Here is an 18,248-nt window from a genome sequence, read left to right as displayed (position 1 = left end):
TTCGATGTGACCGCTGTCATTCACTGCAACTCCGTTATCAGAGCTACATTTTAGAAAGACATGTTACAATAGTAACTCTTGCTGGAATGGCAACTTCCAATAGCAACACAGCCAATCAGGAAGCTGGATTCATGTCATTACCATGACAATTGCCATTCCAGCAAGAGTTGCTATCATATCAACTTTTTTTAAATGAAATACTGCCCAGATGTGCTTCATATGAACTGATCAAGAATATAACTTATCTTGCTAAAGGTTCAAAATTCTAGACAGTCAATTATGGCTGGAAAGCACAATTCATTATGAGCCCTACCAGAGGTATTACCAGGAGTAATGCTGTATGCCTTTGACAGGCAAGCATATTGAAAATATCAATAGAGAATCAAAGACAATGACCTCAAAATAAAAAAATAACATAACATCATAGAGCCATTGCTCCCTAAATTTTGTAATCATTTAAAGGGACTAATGGCATAATGCTGATATCATGCAAATTTATCATGTCACATATTCCTTAAGATCTATTTCTCATTCTCTCAATTAAATACATACCATACTATTCACCTAGAGAGGTTTTCTGTCAATTTCTAGTACATAAATTGATTTGACTGTATAACACAGCTAATATATCACTCCTGACTAGGAAATAAACATATTACAAATGCACAATTCATATGGACACACTTCACTGTGTTATCATCTATCTGTTACAGGCCTGGGGTGGTCCAAGAGGTGCGGCAATATTATTTGCATGATTTTTACTTTATGAATTAAATTCATCTCTGCATCTAAATAACTGAATAATAGTTTTAGGGGGTGGGGGGACACTTTCACATCACGTACAAGGCTGTCAACTTTTCAACATAAATATCAAGAAGGTTCCAAAGAGTCTAAGGAGAAATGCCTGTATGACACACGTACTGTAAAAGTGGATATTTTTGTGCGAGGAATTTTTCATGCTCACCCAAGTAAGACAAATTTCATGTTTTGGTTTGTTTTTTTTTAAATTTTGCAGCTGGTCATGACAATTGAGCAAGCACTTCAAACGGCTCAACTTTGTCATGGCGGCAAAGGTTTTGGGCAGGAACGTACTACTGCAAAAGGTAACTGGCCCGCATTTTGACAGTAAAGTCACTGATGCTACAGGACTAGCAAACATGACGAAAACAACAACCAGCATAGCTTTTAAACCCCTACAATATACCTGCCTTGAAATCAAAGACACAGGTATTAGATATAACAAGGAACTAATTTGCGAAATTCTATTTCCGTGCTATCTTCATGTTGCCCTAAATGTGGGAAAAATTTCCATCCTGTAAAAATGTCCACCTTCACAGTATCTAAGTAGACAACTATAATATATTCCCTAATCAGAGAGACTACTAAGTAAGCTGAAAACGTTCTCACAGGCACATTTGACAGGCTTAAAACAAAGTTAGGCTGAACCAGACTATGATGAAGTGATACTGGACAGAAATTTAGTACACCCATAGGGGGTGTTTCATAAAGCTGCTCGTAAAGTTACGAGCAACTTACGAGCGACTGGTGATCAGTTCTGATGTGCTACACTTATCAGAATTTCCACAATTCAGCACAAGAACTGATCACCAGTCGCTCATAAGTTGTTCGTAACTTTACGAGCAGCTTTATGAAACACCCCCCTAGTAATAAAGGGTTATGCAAGGAGTATGTGCTATTTTACACACTGTAATGGCATATAGAATGAAAATTTTGAAATTGAGTAATGGGGGAATAGATCTATCTCCAAGCGTTGGCCCCAGGCTTACCCCCTCCAATGGGGGTTGGGAGGCCGAAGGTGGAGGGGCGGGCGGTGGCAGGCGACCCTATGGGCGTGGGGAAGACACCTGGGCTACTGGAGGGGACCGGCGGGGTGATGACCGGTGCTTCCAGAGGGGTGGTCTTGATGTATGGAATCATCTGTTGCTTCTTGACCATCTGCAGGGCCATGTTGTAATTACCTGTGCAGGGGATGCAGAATGGCAGCTCTGTATGCAGGAGTGTTCTCTATCATTTATTTATTTATTCAGTCTTTTTTCAACAGGGTAGCCCCATCAGTAGGCAAGTACTGTTCTTACTGGGGGCCCTGCACAAACAAACATTACAGTTGACAAGACAGAGACATATACATCAAATACAACACACTGTATGTGGACAGGTACAATTCTTCATGGTGCATTTTGTAGCTTTGGAATGAGCATGAGCACACAGTGTTTGTTCTAACATGTGATGCAATATCAGTCATTGATTTAAAAATTACTTACATTACTTGTTAACTGTGAACCACGCATAGTACTCAATTTTGCAAGTGTAAATTGAGTTTTCCATGACAGCAGACACACAAGCAGTTCTTAAGAGCATCTTTATTGCTTTATTATAAACTGACACTCCAGCTAATAATGTTTCAATACGAAACGTTTTATTTTTTTTTTTTTCAAAAAAAAAAATCATTGGAGCAATAGTTTTGTTTAAAGTGGGAAATCGCAAATGATGACGATGAAAATGACTAATTAATCAAAACAAAGATCAATTATTGCTACTACTACAACTACTAGACCGTGATCACTAATCCAGTCTCTGTACTCCAAAAAACACTCACCAGTGTGTAATTCCAGGTATATTGCTGTGTACAGTGCTTGCTTGGGGATGTCATGACTCGGAATCAGGCGGCAACCCTAGAGAAGAAAATTGTACAGGAATGAGTCACTTTGTAGCTCTTCAACAAAATACACCTTGGTGAGATGAAAGGAACACAGTGCAGTGCTTCTCAATGTTGCCCCCAAAATCATATATAAAGAAATATGGACCAATATTTCTCTGATGGTTTACTCCATTGCTCTGACAGAAAAGAAGGTTGAAAATGCTTTAGAAATCATTGCACTTGACAGTTATCACTGATAACAACTAGGCACTTTTCAGTGTGCATAATATGCCGTTAGCATATTTCAATCAAGTTTCAACAAAGTTTGATTGAAAAAAAAAATACATTAAATACACACAATTATCTTTTATCAAACAAATCGCAATGTATGACTTCATTTCACATCCCAATTCTTCCCTTTGTTTCTCAAAACATTACATCATTTCATTCACTTCATCTCTGATTCACAAGGGATTGTATAGTTTTGGTTGAGACCTAACTTCAAGTTTCTAACATTTTTGGGTGAGATAATGAGAAACCTCTAATGCAATATGAAAGAGCATTTCCATTAATTCCAAGTGGAAATCAATACTTATTTGATGAATATTAGTTTTGAAATGGCTGAGGTACCCAAAACAGAGCAATCCTAATAAAAGGAGGAACCTATGTTGAATTACGATCACTTTGTTTTACTTTGTTTTTGGATATCTCAGCCATTCCAAAACCAATTTTCATCAAATAAACTTTGAATTCCTCTTAGAATGGTATGCTCTGTACTCTTTCACAAGTGTTTTCTTGATATCTCAGTAAAAGTTAAAAGCCCAATCCTCATCTCCGCCAATACTGTACCATCCCTTTAAAGCAGAAATGCCATAGTCACTCCGCCCCTACCCCATACCTGTGTCAGACACCTCCTGGCTTTGTCCCACTCGCTGCGCAGGGCGTGGGTGGTGGCCAGGTTGAAGAACATCTGGGCGCGAGCCACCTGGATGGAGGCCGGGTAGTACTGGTGGATCACCTTGCGGGGCTCTCCCCCGTCCCCCAGGTCTCCTGTGCTGTTGTTGTTCTGGGCCCCGCCCTGGCCACCGGGCGCCTCGTGACTGTTGGCCTTGTCGTTGCGGTCCCTCTCCTTGTTCTCACCTGGCAAAGGTCACAAATATCAAGTTGGAATATAAAGCATCACGTCAAAGGAATAATTTGGTAGATAAAATCCAGCTGAAGTGTAGACATTCATGAATTACTTGTAGTTTCTTGTTCTTGCTAAATGCATATATTCGCAAGCTTTCACATTTATACGCATCAGTGCGGCATCAGCGCAGCATGCAACATGCTTATTTTGACAAAATCTGCCTATTGTACAAAGAGAATATCTACATTTATAAACCAAAACTATAGGACAAGAACAAAGATCTGATTCTGCTCATTTGCTTTTCTTCAATGTTTTTCAAAACTAATTTTTCCAGAATTGTGTAGAAGAAGTGAATACCTCATAAAATGCCAGGAACATTCTGACTTCCAGGAACTATGTAAAACTGAAACATACTGAACATCTACAGGACATGTTGCCAGTTGAGAATCAGAAGGGCAATCGATTTATATACACTTATATGTCTTGCCAGCATGAAATATGAATAAGCCTCTGTGATATTTATGAAGTGGTTAAATTCACTATGGAAAACTACAGTGACTGAATGAGCATGAAGCATTATCCCTCTTCAAGAAGCAAATTTGGTGATTTCACACCTTGGAGATGTTTCACTGCATTTGTTTTATCGGAGGCAATATTTACCTCCACCAATGAAGGAGGTTACATGATCATCGGCATTGGTTTGTCTGTTTGCAAAATAACTCAGAAAGTCATGAGCAGATTTGAATGAAACTTGACAGGAAAAGTTGATAACGACACAAGGAACAGATGATTAAATTTGCTGGTGATCATGGAATTTTGATGGGATTTTTGAAGGACTTTTGATCTTTTGGCATACAAGGTCAATGAACTTTGGAGTTCAAGCTACATGTACTGGAGGTTTACATACGCGCATTAAAGCGCTTGCTCGGCTCAGGCAAGGCGCCACCCAGCTTTAAGTTGATGACGTAAACAAAAGACATCTTTATTGAGAAATTGCATGCATGTCTGGGTGGAAATGAGTTGCTGGCTTGGCAGAGGTCTGTACTCTCTGAGTGCGTCTCTAGCTTGGCGAATTGATAACTCTGTGAGCATCAGTCGCAAAATCTCTTTAAAATCAAACCACTGCCAAATATGTGGCATATACAGCACTGTGTAGACTTTGTACAGTGTTTATGCCTTTCTAGTTCTTATCTGCTGAAAATAATAAATAATAGTTTGTGGAACGTCTTTAATTACCGAATTCAGGCGTTGGAGTGATGAGAACAGAGACATCACAGACAGTCTCTGGGTTTAGGAGCTGGATGGCTTCACCGATCTGATCCCGCTTCAGGAGGGCTTCAGCAGCATACATTCGGGCCAAGAACCTGCCAGGAAAAACACACACACACAAAAAAAAAACAACAACAACAAATGGAATTATTCAGTTTACATTACTATGGGAAGAAAATCACAAAGAGTTACATAATTAAATAAAGGAGTAAAACATCAAACACCAATTGGTTACAAAATCAAATTGAAAAAAAAACAAAACAGATGGAAAATTGGGTAAAAATAATGAAAAGCCAAAAGACACTGATTTATCACTATAGCCTTGGCATCTTTGTTCAAATATCCCCACATTCTATCCGGTTGTTTACCAACTGATAATAAGAGGTTCTTCCCTGGACTATCCAGAAAGTCACCTTCATTTGTCTATTTCTTTTAACAATTTAACCTTACAACAAGTTTAGTAGATGTACCGGCCCTCCTTACACTAACATAATTACTACAGAACATACATCTCATATCTGTCTCTGGTCAATCATTAATACTGTCAAGAACCAAACACTAAGAAAATCTAACTAACATAGATTTTCCAGGTCTACATAACTACTCTTTATATCTCTACAGTTTTTGGGGAAAATCTATTACTGGTTCCACATATTTGTGTCTTGTGAAAAATCTTCCCCCTTTCATATGAAATGAAGGAAGCTTACTGCAGCGAGCCAGAAAGCTTCGGCTGAGCCAGCAGAGTCCGGGCGTGGTCCAGGGCCCTGGCGTCGTCCCCTAGACTGAGGGACACGTACGCGCTGGCCGCGTACACCGAACATCGCAGGTTGGCCACCTCGGGAGGTTTGAGTGAGGGGCCTGGAGGCGCAGGGATGGTCTGGGGCCCGGTTTGCTTGCTGGGAGAGAAGCGCACCACAGGACAAGTGAATGTCAGATACATCAAACATATCTCAACACATCAGACAATAAATCAATCCTAAATCATTTCGAGCTTTATGGATATACAACAGGGAAGTGTGACCAGTATGCCTTTAAATTGCATTCTTTTTATCTAATGAATTGAAATATTCATAAGCATTGAACATATTTTTTTTTCATTACCAAATATTTGAGCACACCAGTGTATTGTAGACATAGTCCTATAATTTGCAAGTTATTGATTGATCATTTAGGACCTAGGAGCAGGGGGATCCATGGAGGGGTAAGGCTGGCCTGGTTTTGATATAATCCACAATCCCTGTAAAAGATTGTGTACAGCTTCTTCGCTTATCTCTATGTAAGTGTGCACACAGCCGAAGAATCTCGACAGGAGTCGACTATTACCAATGAGCGTACGCATCAATGCAGGTATTCGCTGGCCAGTGCTATTCATGGTTTTTTAATGTACATCAGTGGTCAGCGAAGGAATTGGACCTCTCATCAATATCCACGCTACCAGGTCTTCAATGTAAAATTTATATGGTTTGCCAATCTGACGCACACGTTGACCATCAGCAATAAATATGAAAATTCCTTGTCACAGCTTTTCATTTCATTATTAAAGCTTAATTCTACTGATGCAAGTTCCTTGAATTATCTTATGAAACATAGAGCTGTAGTCTAAGAACTGTGAGAACTTGGTTCATTATACCAGCAACGACATGTCATATCTGGGCCCCGTTTTATCAAAAGATATAATTGATTATAAATTTCCTTAAAGGGGATGGCTAGTAACCGATCAGTGGGAATCAGTGGGAATGCTGAGGGATGATTGTTCCAGTCCTTGTGGGATTCATTTAAGAGTACATTATATATCTACTGTTGTGTGAAAATTATTTGCTTCAGAACGGTCTCATACTCAAGTAATGTGCAGATTAATGCCCCATCACTGACCAGGCATGCTAACCTGGAAACATTAAACTGCACATTACTTGAATATGAGACCATTCTGAAGCAAATTATTTTCACACAATAGATATATGATGTACTCTTAAATGAATCCCACAAGGATTGGAACAATCATCCACCAACATTCCCACTGATTCCCACTGATCAGTTACTAGCCATCTCCTTCAACACACAGATGTTCACTCATGATTGCTATCCCCCACTTTGCATATTCCGCTCCTGTTGCCTGCTTACTGTCATCCTGTCCTGAATCACTGAAAACTAGACATTTTCATTTATCATGCAGAGTGACCAAGCGTCTCACTTTGCTGAGTCGGGCGTGTCCGATGTCTCACTGCTGAGGCTGGTCCTGGAGGAAACGGGCGTGGTTGGAAGACTTCCGCTCTTCTCTGGTAGGAGGGAGAGGGCGTTGCTCAGGCACAGAGAGGCAAACTCCAATGATGCCACAGGCATAGCACCAGGCTGGACATTGGAGCTAAAAAAGATTTTTGGGTTTTTTAGTTAATCTCTTATGGTGAATAACGATGAAAAGTTGGTATGCTTCTAATATTTGGGTTTTTCGGGCTTGTTTCTCTTTTGTCTTGTTTACCCTGTTTCATTTTGCTTTGCTTTGCTTGTTGTTTTTTTTTTTCATTCACACAAGAAAACAAAATCCTTATAGTGACAATGTGAACTACCTTGTACATCTTTATGTGTCATTCTCCAGAAAATTTATTTTTTTTTTTTCAAATGGTACTAATTGAGGGATAAAATCTTTCACATACTGCTGGTATTATTCTGGTTTTTGTTTCATGTTTGTAATGTTTATGATATGTACCCTATATTCTTTACCTGGTCGAATAAATAATAATAATAATAGTAACATCATAACATTTTTTCAAAATCTTATTTTTCACTTTGACCAGCTGCCTGATATCCTGTAGTGAAGTCACTAGTTTCAGCTAATAGAAGAGTGACACATAGTCTTTTCCAAGACGTGATGGACACTTTCTCAAATCTGCACCAATTATTTAGAATACTTGCAAAGGAAAGAACATGCTGAAATTAAGCATAACATATAAGCATGTATGGCAACATTTCTAAAAAAATTTAAAAGCCATTTGTGCGAGAAGCTTGCTACTTTCAGGAGAAAAAATACAAAAAAGTAATTCTTGGTCTTTGCATGCATCCCTTGTGATTAAATACTGTGTTGGAAACCTGACGAGCTTATACCTGTTCGCCGCGTCTCCTGTCCCGGGGGACAAGATGAACTTGCGGTGAGACCCGATCCCGATGGTGCTGTGGACGATGCTCTGCCGGTTGGAACCAGGTGGGCCTGTGCTGTCAGCATCAGCATTCTACACACATAGAATAGTGAAATGAAAGCAACATATACGTGTAGGTTACTGGTCAGTTAGCTAATACTAACAATCAACAGAATGAAACATCCCATTCTATCTTTATTTAAAAAAAAAACATACTACATACTACATAAATGGTGATAGAGATAATCGTAAGATGATTCAATCAAAATTGTAATCTTATCCTGTAAACTAGTCAATCTTGTGGCTGTAAGAAGAGCTGAAATACCAGCTGGATTGATATTGTAATGCAGGTCTTTGATTTGGTGCTGTAAAACCCAACCAGAGTAACACAAAAGAATGTCACATATTGCAAAAGGATGCCTGCATGGAATGCGAGCTGCTTATGTTGGAAGAGAAGTAGATAAGATCCAAACATTACAGCCATTAGCAAAGCACTGATCAAGATTGTGATTATCAGAGACTCCAACCCGAAGCACCTTCTGATCTGGAGATTCTCCCGCCTGAAACCCCTAGCAAACGGGAGACTCCAAGTTCATGTGTGCGAAGCGCGAAGTTCCTAGGGCTATAGATGCTCTCTGGTACTATCTAAGGCTTATTTTTGCAACATACGATAGCAATAAAAAGTAAGAAATCCTCTCCAACGGGAGACATTGAGCCAGGGCGGGAGAAATAAAATCTCAAACGGGAGAACGGGAGATTTTGCAAAAATGGGTTTTCGGCGGGAGATCTCCCGTTGAAAACGGGAGAGTTGGAGTCTCTGGATTATTTCACAATCGCATTTCAGTGGAAATCAAGACTTGACTTACTCATCATTTAATTATGCATAATCAATGATGTCACATCATAACAGTTCAGAATGATTGGTTCTGTTGTCAATTACTTCTTTTTTTCTTTTAACCCACCGGTTTCTTATTGGCAGATATGCAGCATTCTGCGAGTCGTAGCCACAGCCTAGGGTTGGTGGGGAAAACCTGGACCGCCTCCACGAGGCAGTCGAACGCAGGTAGAGGGCGCCCAGCATGTAGCAATACGATGCCCGTGTTGTAGAGGAGTTCGTGGTGATGGTTTATGCCCAGGGTTTGGATGGCACGATCTGAAACAGAGACAGCAGAAAAGTAAATGGGAGGCTGTTGCTGTCCTCAGCCTTTTCCCTGTTTGCATTGCAAGAGTATTACTATTCATGGCTTAAATCTTTGAATTGTGATCCAAAGGCCTTCTCCTCCCCTCACGATAACCACGAGTCCTTCATATAAACATATTATTAAATGTCAACTGACAAGCCATTCCTTAACAATAATCAAGTTGACTCAACTAAATACTGTTAAAGTCGAAATTTTTGGGCATTACACGCAGACAGAAGCTGGGGCAAAAATAAAACGCACGCAAATATTTTTGCATGGCATATGATCCAGTAATTGATGTCCTGATTCTGCGGAATTAAAAACAATGCAAAATTCATCTTACATGGCCGAGTGCGAAATATTACTCATGCGAAAATATCCACTTTTACAGTAGAGTAAAAAGTGACAAACACAATGGTAGAACTTTGATCAACGTAGGACATAGACTGAAAGAGATTTTTATGATATTTTTGTGTGCAAACCAATGAGAGAGATGTAAGATGATGACATCACCATCCTCTTCAAATTTGCATAGTGTAAGACCACTGAACTTTGGGTATGCAACTTTTAAGGATTGCAGCTGACGACCTTCATTGCGGCATGAAACTTTCACAAATCACCACTGGCATTCAACACACTGCATATACAAACACTTTTGTGAATCTTGGCTCCGCGTGAAACATGTTACAGTACACAGTTACCACTAAAATCACTGTTCTGTAAAAATATTAAAATTTCCGTAACCATCTTATTCACAGTCCATCGTGGAATAAGCTTTTACCATTCTTCATGCTTGATTTTGACAATACTCTAACAGAGAAAAAAAAATTGTGACTCGTACTAGCTCTTTTGGGCAGTTCTTTGACGGCCTTGGCATTCTCTTGGAGCGCACGACGGGCATAGTGCGCCCCCAGGTGGTACTTGTGCATGGCGTAGTGGACGCAGGTCAGGTTGTTGAAGTACATGACTAAGATGCACTGGCCTGTCTGCCTGTGGTCCAGCCCCTCGGGGGAGCTGTTCAACAGCTTGATGGCCTTCCGATTGTTCTGCCGCTCAAACTCAAAGTTGGCCTTCAGGAAGAGGGTGATCGGGGACTGCAAAATTGGAAGGAAACGGTCAAGCTCGTACAAGATTTCCTTGAAACATAATTTAGCATGATATCCATACAAGTTATACTCTCCAGTTGAAAATAGCTGTGAAAAAGAAACACTCACACACAGCTATGGTGTTACACAATATTCTACAATCAAAAAAAAAAAAAAAAATCTGAATAATGGAACAAAATGAAGCAAAAAATCATAGTACAAAAGACAATCTCACTATGGTACATGTCTCACCTTTTTTCCTACAATCATAATCAACTATAACACTTTAGATGTCTGTTCTACTGTTATCTCTGAAATGTAGTCAGCTTTTCCCATTCTTTACACAAATAAATGTGAACTGTTTCACCTAGCCGTGGTGTTCCATGAAATCCCTTTCTTGATTTTCAATCCACCTTTGCTGTCATCCAATGATCAACAAAAAAAAGTCTGGATTGCTTTGTGGGTATCTATGTACAGACCAAATTCAAAGAACTACATTATGCTCACTGTGTAACTTGACACTTTACATTTATGAGCTTAGTTTACTTGTCTTTTTTTTTGCATGATATATCAATATGTCTGTACATGTCTCTTTTCTTTATTACTGTCCACAGACATGAACATACTGCTAGTTTTTGCTTCTTGTGAATCATTAAAATGCATGTCCAATTTCAATCATTGCGTTGCATATTCGGTTGACAAAAAGTGAAAATAAAGTTTGAATTGAAATTAAAAATTGAATGAAACCCTTCATTGTGCTCCATTTCAATGCAGATAATATGAAAAAAATGAGAAGTCCATACATATAATCTGTACAAATACTCACTGCTCCATTCGAGTTCATGACAGACTTCACTGATTTGATTTCCCTCTTACACAGCTTCAAAGATTTCAGCTGCAAGTAGCACCTTGTTTTGAACTGCAGGTAAAGGATAATAATAGTTACTGAAAAGCACTTGTATAGCACAAACACAAAGTGTTGATGTCCCTATGCGCTCATGTAAATTGCACACATGCAAAGATGCTTGAAGTAACCATTTTCATTCTTCCTTTTGTCAGCCACTGCTTTCACACTTTGTTGTGATAACACATCGGTTGTGGAATATCAAAATTGTAAAATATTACCCCAAAAGGTACGCCGGAAGAATTGCAATCTCAGAGCATACCCAAGAGTGGTGGTTATGTAATTGTTTATAATTGATTACATCAATTACATAATTATATTGGGCCATAGCAGTATGCATTGCGGGAGAATAAATCCTCTGCAGTGATTTAGCTGCATGCGATTCAATACCACTGCTAGGGCGAGATTCGATCATCACATACTCTGTACTTCAGGAATAAAAGTCCTGTACTATTATTGAAATTACTTCACTCTTGATCTCAAATTACCCTCAAAACAAATGATTGTCCTGGCAAATCGCGTCAGCCAGACAAGTTTCATAGTAGACCATTTCAATATATTGCAACCAAAGTCCAAATGGTGGAAGCTGAATTTTGAGCTCTTCTGAGAACGATGTTTTGCCTTTAATTCCCCTCTATCACTATGATTACAGTCATTGGGAGAGAAGTCTGAAGGGTTCATTACCTGGTGTACTCTGGCCTTCACCTTTTCTGTATCTACTGGCCGCCGGTCATCTTCCTTGTTGTCCTTTCCCTGAAACGTGATCAAAATATTAAAATATTAAGTCATGATGTTGACAACAGTCATGACCTATCAGTCATTGAAAATATATGATGAAAGAATGGTGCAGAAAGGGCAGCTCTACAGTTCAAGTTCCAGCCCAGCTATATATCTGTGAATTATAGTTCCAATATACCACAACTCAAGACAAATAATGCAATTTCTGTTTTTCTGTTGCCACAAAGTAAAACTCATACACACATAGCTCACACACATACACAAAATTCACACATATAAATCCAGAGGTTTTAAAAAAATAGGTATGCGAGTATATACTCAAAGCCACAAACAGTCCCATACATTTAACACTCTATTTCACACTCTTTTCTCCTTTAGAGTATTTATCATGGAATAATTGGGTATTGGGGTCCTTATCACACAGCAAAACATCTGTATTTCCCTTCCAAAGTCAGCAGCTGATAAGACCAACCATAAACTGTACTCTCGCAAGTGACATGTGACAAGTGACTGTTAATCAATAATTTTTTTTTTTCATTTCATTCATTCATTTTTCATTCAATCATTTAAATAAGATGATTATTGTCTTTTAATTTTTTCAACTTTATTTGTCCTTTTTTTCTTCTTCTCTTTTTCTTTATACTGAAGTCTAACCTTGTCTCCAGACTCCTTCTTTGCCTCACTGCTCTGCATCAGTTTCTCTAGGTAGACCAGGGTGCCGTGGGCCTTGTCTGGTTGCTGGCTGATCAGGTAGCTCTCAATGAGGAGCAGGAGTATTCTCATGGCCAGCCACTCCTCTGCAGAGGTAGGACAAAAACAGCGTCATTGGGGAAGGGATTCACTGGAAGTAAGGAGGACGGTGCATTATTTTGAAGCAAGCCCAAATGAAACACGGCAGCATATGAAATCTAACTATAAAGAGTCTAAATGCAAATACCTATATATCCATTCTTATCAGTTTGAGATATTTAGGAATAAATCTGTTGAATAACAAGGAAAATTATGTATGTGATAACTTCAATGCTATCCTCAAAAATATTTCTTGTTATGGAGTGGGTGCAGTATCACAGAAAATATTCTATTTTTGTTAATTTGATGATGGCCTTACTTTAAGAAAAATGGAAATGGTTTACATCGGTTTTCATATTCAAACTTTTTTTTTGCATTGAGAGGATATGAACAAAGGAAACAGCACTTCATTACACTCAATTAAACATCTCCATGTTCACTGATATGCCTAAGTATTGTAGTCACTTACCCTGTTATACATCATAAATAGAACCGTTTTGATGACACTGCTGCAAATGTGATGATATGATCAACAAATTTCTTGAATTTTAACATACCGTATTCGCTGGCGATAAGGCTGCCGCGCCGGGTAAGCCGCATCCCGACTTTGGTGGTAAAAAACAGAAAAAATGTAAAACATCTAAGGGATTTGTTCTGATCAACTTTAAAACTTTAGTACTTTTCCACATTAATTTTGTTAAGGAACTTTATTTCTACATGTTTCCAAGTGATTCTTAACAATAATTTATGTTTGTTTTATCATACATGTGTAAGCTTTGCCGCTTGATGCAAACTGCGTGTCAGGATTTCGAATGATTTTTCTGTGTGTAGGAACCTAATGCGAAGAACGACTGAGTGTGAATACACTCACATGCATTATTCAATAGCCGAGTACCGGCGTGTCCTCATTCACACACACTGTAGGCCTACTATTCAATAGTCGAATACAGCATGAGATAGTGCTACTGATGTGTGCAGGATTGCAGTCGCCGCTACACCAACTTGCAATCGCGCTGTGCTTTCTTTTTTAGACTTTTTAAAAAATGTCCTCAGAATCGGCACCAGTGCTAGTATACGTAGGTCATGGAAAACAACAACAACAACAATACACAAACATGTTGTCACTTGATTGCAGAACATAGCATTGTCTGTAAGACTGATTAATTCAGTGGTTGATATCGCGTTGCTCATTGGCACATTGCATAGTCAAATACATAATTATGCATGTTGGTTAGGCAGGTGATATCCGAGTTGGAAAGAAAATAATTTGCTTGTGCTGGCATACAGGACGCACCCCGACTTTACTGCTTTATTTTTGCTAAAAATAGCGCGGCCTTATCGCCGGTGAATACAGTATGTGACTTCTTGACACTCATCAAACTTTTTCCAATTATTATTTTTTGCTGTGTTATTCGATCAACTCATACTGAGGACTGAAGTAAGTTTGCATTATTACACAAGGAGCTAATTTCAAGATTTGATGTGTGCTCTGGCTTCGATTTTATCACAGTTTGACAGATGTAATATGTAAAACTTTTTCCATTCCCCCACATACTAAGTCAAATACTATCAAGAGATATCGAATATCTGTTACATTTTGGTGTAATATTACACTTCAAAGGTGACCCAATGTCAAATATCAGGGGCTTTGGCTCTTTATCTTATCAAATAGTTTTACCACATGCTAACATCAACTCTCACAATTCCTGTTGGGACATTTCCTGTTTTGATGTGTTGCGATCCAACCTTTTACTCCGGTGGTGAACTCTTGTGCACTGCTTTTCTGGTTTCAAGACATCTATGCATGTGTGTATGTGTGTGTGTGTGTGTGTGAACAAATGGCTCAAACTACAGGGCTCACCCAGGGGTTCGATGACCTGGAAGAGCTTCTCCAAGATGCGGATCGCCTGGTGGTGTTGCCGTAGATGATGGAGGAGGACAGCGTTGTTGAAGAAAAAGATGGCCTGGTCTGCATCCTCTAGTGTCTCAATCTGTTCCAGGTCAATATGAACCTTTGGTGAAGAAAAAAAAAGAAAGAAAGAAAGGAAAGGTCAAGTACACAAAAGATCTAATAATCTAATTACTGATGTGACATACCAATATAGGCACATCCTTCTGACTTGACAGAAGCTTGCCAGTGAGCTTTGGCATCAATACCATATCAATGAATTGAAGGTCAAAGGTTTTTTTTTTTTTCTTCTTCTTTCCTGATAAAAGGGGTTCTTTTTTTTTTTTTCTTCTTTCCAACTCTATTAGTCCGGTAAACATGAAGAAAATGAATTGACACAGAATATATGACCGTTATGACATTTGACTGGGTAGGCAATACTGTTGAATATAAAGTGTTTGACATACAGGCCTATTCTTGTTGGGCTGTAGAGAGCCTGAAAGAATCACTGACCAATCAAATTTCTCAACCCTCTTTCATTCTCCCCTAGCCCCCCCCCCCCCCCCCCCCCAAAAAAAAAAAAAAAAAAAGAAAAGAAAAGAAAAGAAGAAAAGTTGAATAAAAGTAACACTGATCAGAGACATATTTATTTTGCTTAACATTCACTACTTTTACCGAAATGTTCACTTGAAACAAGCTAATGCATATTAATGGTGACTTTTCCTGTGGCTCATTAAAATGAAGGGGAAATCAGTTTACTACAGCTCTGAAATTTTGCTTCCTGCTTCATCCCCTTTGGTTATCAGAGCTGGTAACCCACTAAAGGAACATTCTATGAACATCCCAAAGTTGATGGATGTACACTGTACTAGTATTACAGTATTTAACATAAATGGTTTGATTGAAAAAAAAAAAAGATAAAACAATATTTTACAGTGTCTTGTAAATCAAACTACTTAAAGCTAAATGCTTATACTCCTCACACACTTACAGAAAAGTTTACTACAGATTTCATTTGGAGTAACTAAAATCTTTGTCACTGTTGTTGTTGTTTAGTTCGAGTGACACACATCTATTCAAAATCCTCTCACACAGCTTAGAAGGGTGAGATGCTGCCCCTAACAGTTAAGGCTCATAACAAGGCCAGAATTTTACCTGGTTACAACACTTGGCCAAGGCGGCGTCTGAAGTCATCCACATTTCGGCATCCAGACTGGTAGAAGAGGGCGACAGCAAGATTGTGCTGGACCTTGGGGTCCGTCGGACGCATGGATGCCAGTTTGCGAGCCTGCTCCACGCACCCGTTGTAGTTGCCTGCCTCAAAGTGGCTGTGGGCTGCTGTGGCCACCTCCTTCTCCTCAGCAGTAATGGCTGGGATGGACAGTGGTGAAGGCGACTCTGATCGCTTGTTGCTAGCATCCTGTTGATCGCGGGATTCCTTGTCTGCCATTGTTTACTTGGAAAAAAAATGTCCTGGGCAAGAGAAAACAACAGGAATATTCATACAGGCATTTTGCTGTTCGCACACAGATTTGGAGTATTAAATAAAAAAAAAAAAGTAAAACTTTCCCACAATTTCACATTGGTCTAAAACATGTCATAAATGCAAATTGAATGTACACAAAGAGTAAATACAGTAACATGTACATGTAGATAACACCAGTTTAGTGATTTATAATGCTTTTGGCACCTCTGGATCAAAGGCACAACCTTTCTTTCAAAACATACAGCTGTACAAGCACATTCAGGGAAGCCTATTAGTAACTTTCCCTTCAATTGACAACATCCAATGCAATGCAGGTTTTCTATCTCTATTCTTACATCAAACCCTACATCTTAACCCTAATGTTGAAATAAGTATTCAACTAACCTTTCAATCTTTTTTTTTGTTTTTTTGGAACGTATGTGCAACTACAGGGCTGCACACTAACCCATTTTTCTACTGCTCTGACAAGTCCCTGTCCCTGCCAGGGGCAGTACTTGGCCCCCTGATGTTCTTACTCTACATCAATAACATAGGCGAACATAGGCGATAGGTGACCTGTCAGTCATAGACATTTACACCTACTTGGGGATATTTTGCTCTCCAATGACATGTGATGGAACCATCACATCAGCCATGTTGTTAAGCATTGATTCATATAAAAACCTGTCAGAGTGCGACTCCCTGCTGTGAAGACAGCTGCCTACACTACACAGTCCTCATCCATTCCAATTTCCATGCTTGAATATGCTGTATCCATATGGACCTGCACCAATCCAACTTCATATATAGCTACCTGATAGCTACGCTCAAAATGGCTCAGAGGCGAGCAGCACGTATGGTCTACCAGTGACTACATGTAACCCCCGCATCACAAATGTAAGCCTATTCTTTATAACATTGAAGGACAAGTTCACCTTCATAAACATAAGGATTGAGAGAATGTAGCAATATTAGTAGAACACATCATTGAAAGTTTGAGGAAAATCAGACAATCCGTTCAAAAGTTATGAATTTTTGAAGTTTTTGTGCAGTACCCCGCTGGATGAGAAGACTACTGCAGTGTATGAATAACTTAGATGTCACATGCGTACAACAATATAAGGAAAATATAAAGAGAATTTCACAAAATTCCATCTTTTGAAAAAGTACACATTCCCCTGACTCGTTACCGACTAATGTTATGGGTGATATTATTCCCCCTGCCTTTAGAAAGAGACAAGTCAAGAGCTCTTTTATTATGCGAAAAAAAGTGAAAATATGTTGAATTTTCTTTTACATTTTCTTTATACTGTTGTACGCATATGACTCACAAGCTGTAGTAGTCTCCTCATTCAGCGGTTCCAACACAAAAATTTAAAAAATTCATAACTTTTGCATCGATTGTCCAATTTTCCTCAAACTTTCACTGATGTGTTCTACTAATATTGTTGCATTTTCTCAATCCTTATGTTTATGAAGGTGAACTTGTCCTTTAACAATTTGAACTTCCCTGGATTGCCCCCCCCCCAAAAAAAAAAAAAAAAAACAAAGAAGGAAAATAAGCAGGCTGTCTCTGTTCTAATAAGGCACTCCAACAGGAAGCTGCACTGTTAATATGCCACCCTACAAATGCATCAATATGTGAACAGTGAAACACCCAAGAAAAAAGAGACTTGGATCAATATGTGCACCCCCCTTCAATGGCAATGCTGAATGAAAGGCTGAATAGTTTTCTCACTTGCTTGGACTATGACATAGTAAGACTGGAACTGCCTACCCCTGGCCCTGAAACCAAAAACATAATCACAACTCTCTAATGGAGTAATATTACTGTAAAAGTGGAAATTTTCGCTGTGTTGAAATTTTCGCGCATTTCGCGTGCAACCAGAAACTAGCGCGAAAATCAAAGCATGCGAATATTTTTGCTTGCCGTATGTTCCTGTAGCCGTTAGAGAGTGTCTTGATTCCGCGGAATTAAAAACAAGTGAAACTCTTCTCACCCGGCCAAGC

General features: G+C 39.1%; 1 protein-coding gene across 1 annotated transcript; it reads right to left on the bottom strand.

Moving 5' to 3' along the window:
* Positions 1 to 1,758: 1,758 nt before the first annotated feature.
* LOC139742143 (CCR4-NOT transcription complex subunit 10-like) lies at positions 1,759 to 16,223 on the bottom strand. The gene is made up of 14 exons (XM_071652712.1): positions 15,942 to 16,223; positions 14,747 to 14,897; positions 12,751 to 12,893; positions 12,043 to 12,111; positions 11,281 to 11,373; positions 10,211 to 10,463; positions 9,151 to 9,341; positions 8,157 to 8,281; positions 7,249 to 7,419; positions 5,765 to 5,953; positions 5,025 to 5,152; positions 3,558 to 3,799; positions 2,618 to 2,693; positions 1,759 to 1,979 (listed from the first exon to the last, which is right to left on the bottom strand). Exons 1-14 carry the CDS (start codon positions 16,221 to 16,223, stop codon positions 1,759 to 1,761), a joined length of 2,334 nt encoding a protein of 777 aa, XP_071508813.1.
* Positions 16,224 to 18,248: the final 2,025 nt, after the last annotated feature.

This window comes from Diadema antillarum, unplaced genomic scaffold (assembly GCF_040938485.1).
Source record: "Diadema antillarum isolate AM-2024a unplaced genomic scaffold, OU_Dant_1.0 seq00000981_RagTag, whole genome shotgun sequence".
In the NCBI taxonomy this organism is placed as follows: domain Eukaryota; kingdom Metazoa; phylum Echinodermata; class Echinoidea; order Diadematoida; family Diadematidae; genus Diadema; species Diadema antillarum.
The sequence above is the reverse complement of the archived record's forward strand: the minus strand, read 5'-3'. Positions and strand labels throughout refer to the sequence as shown.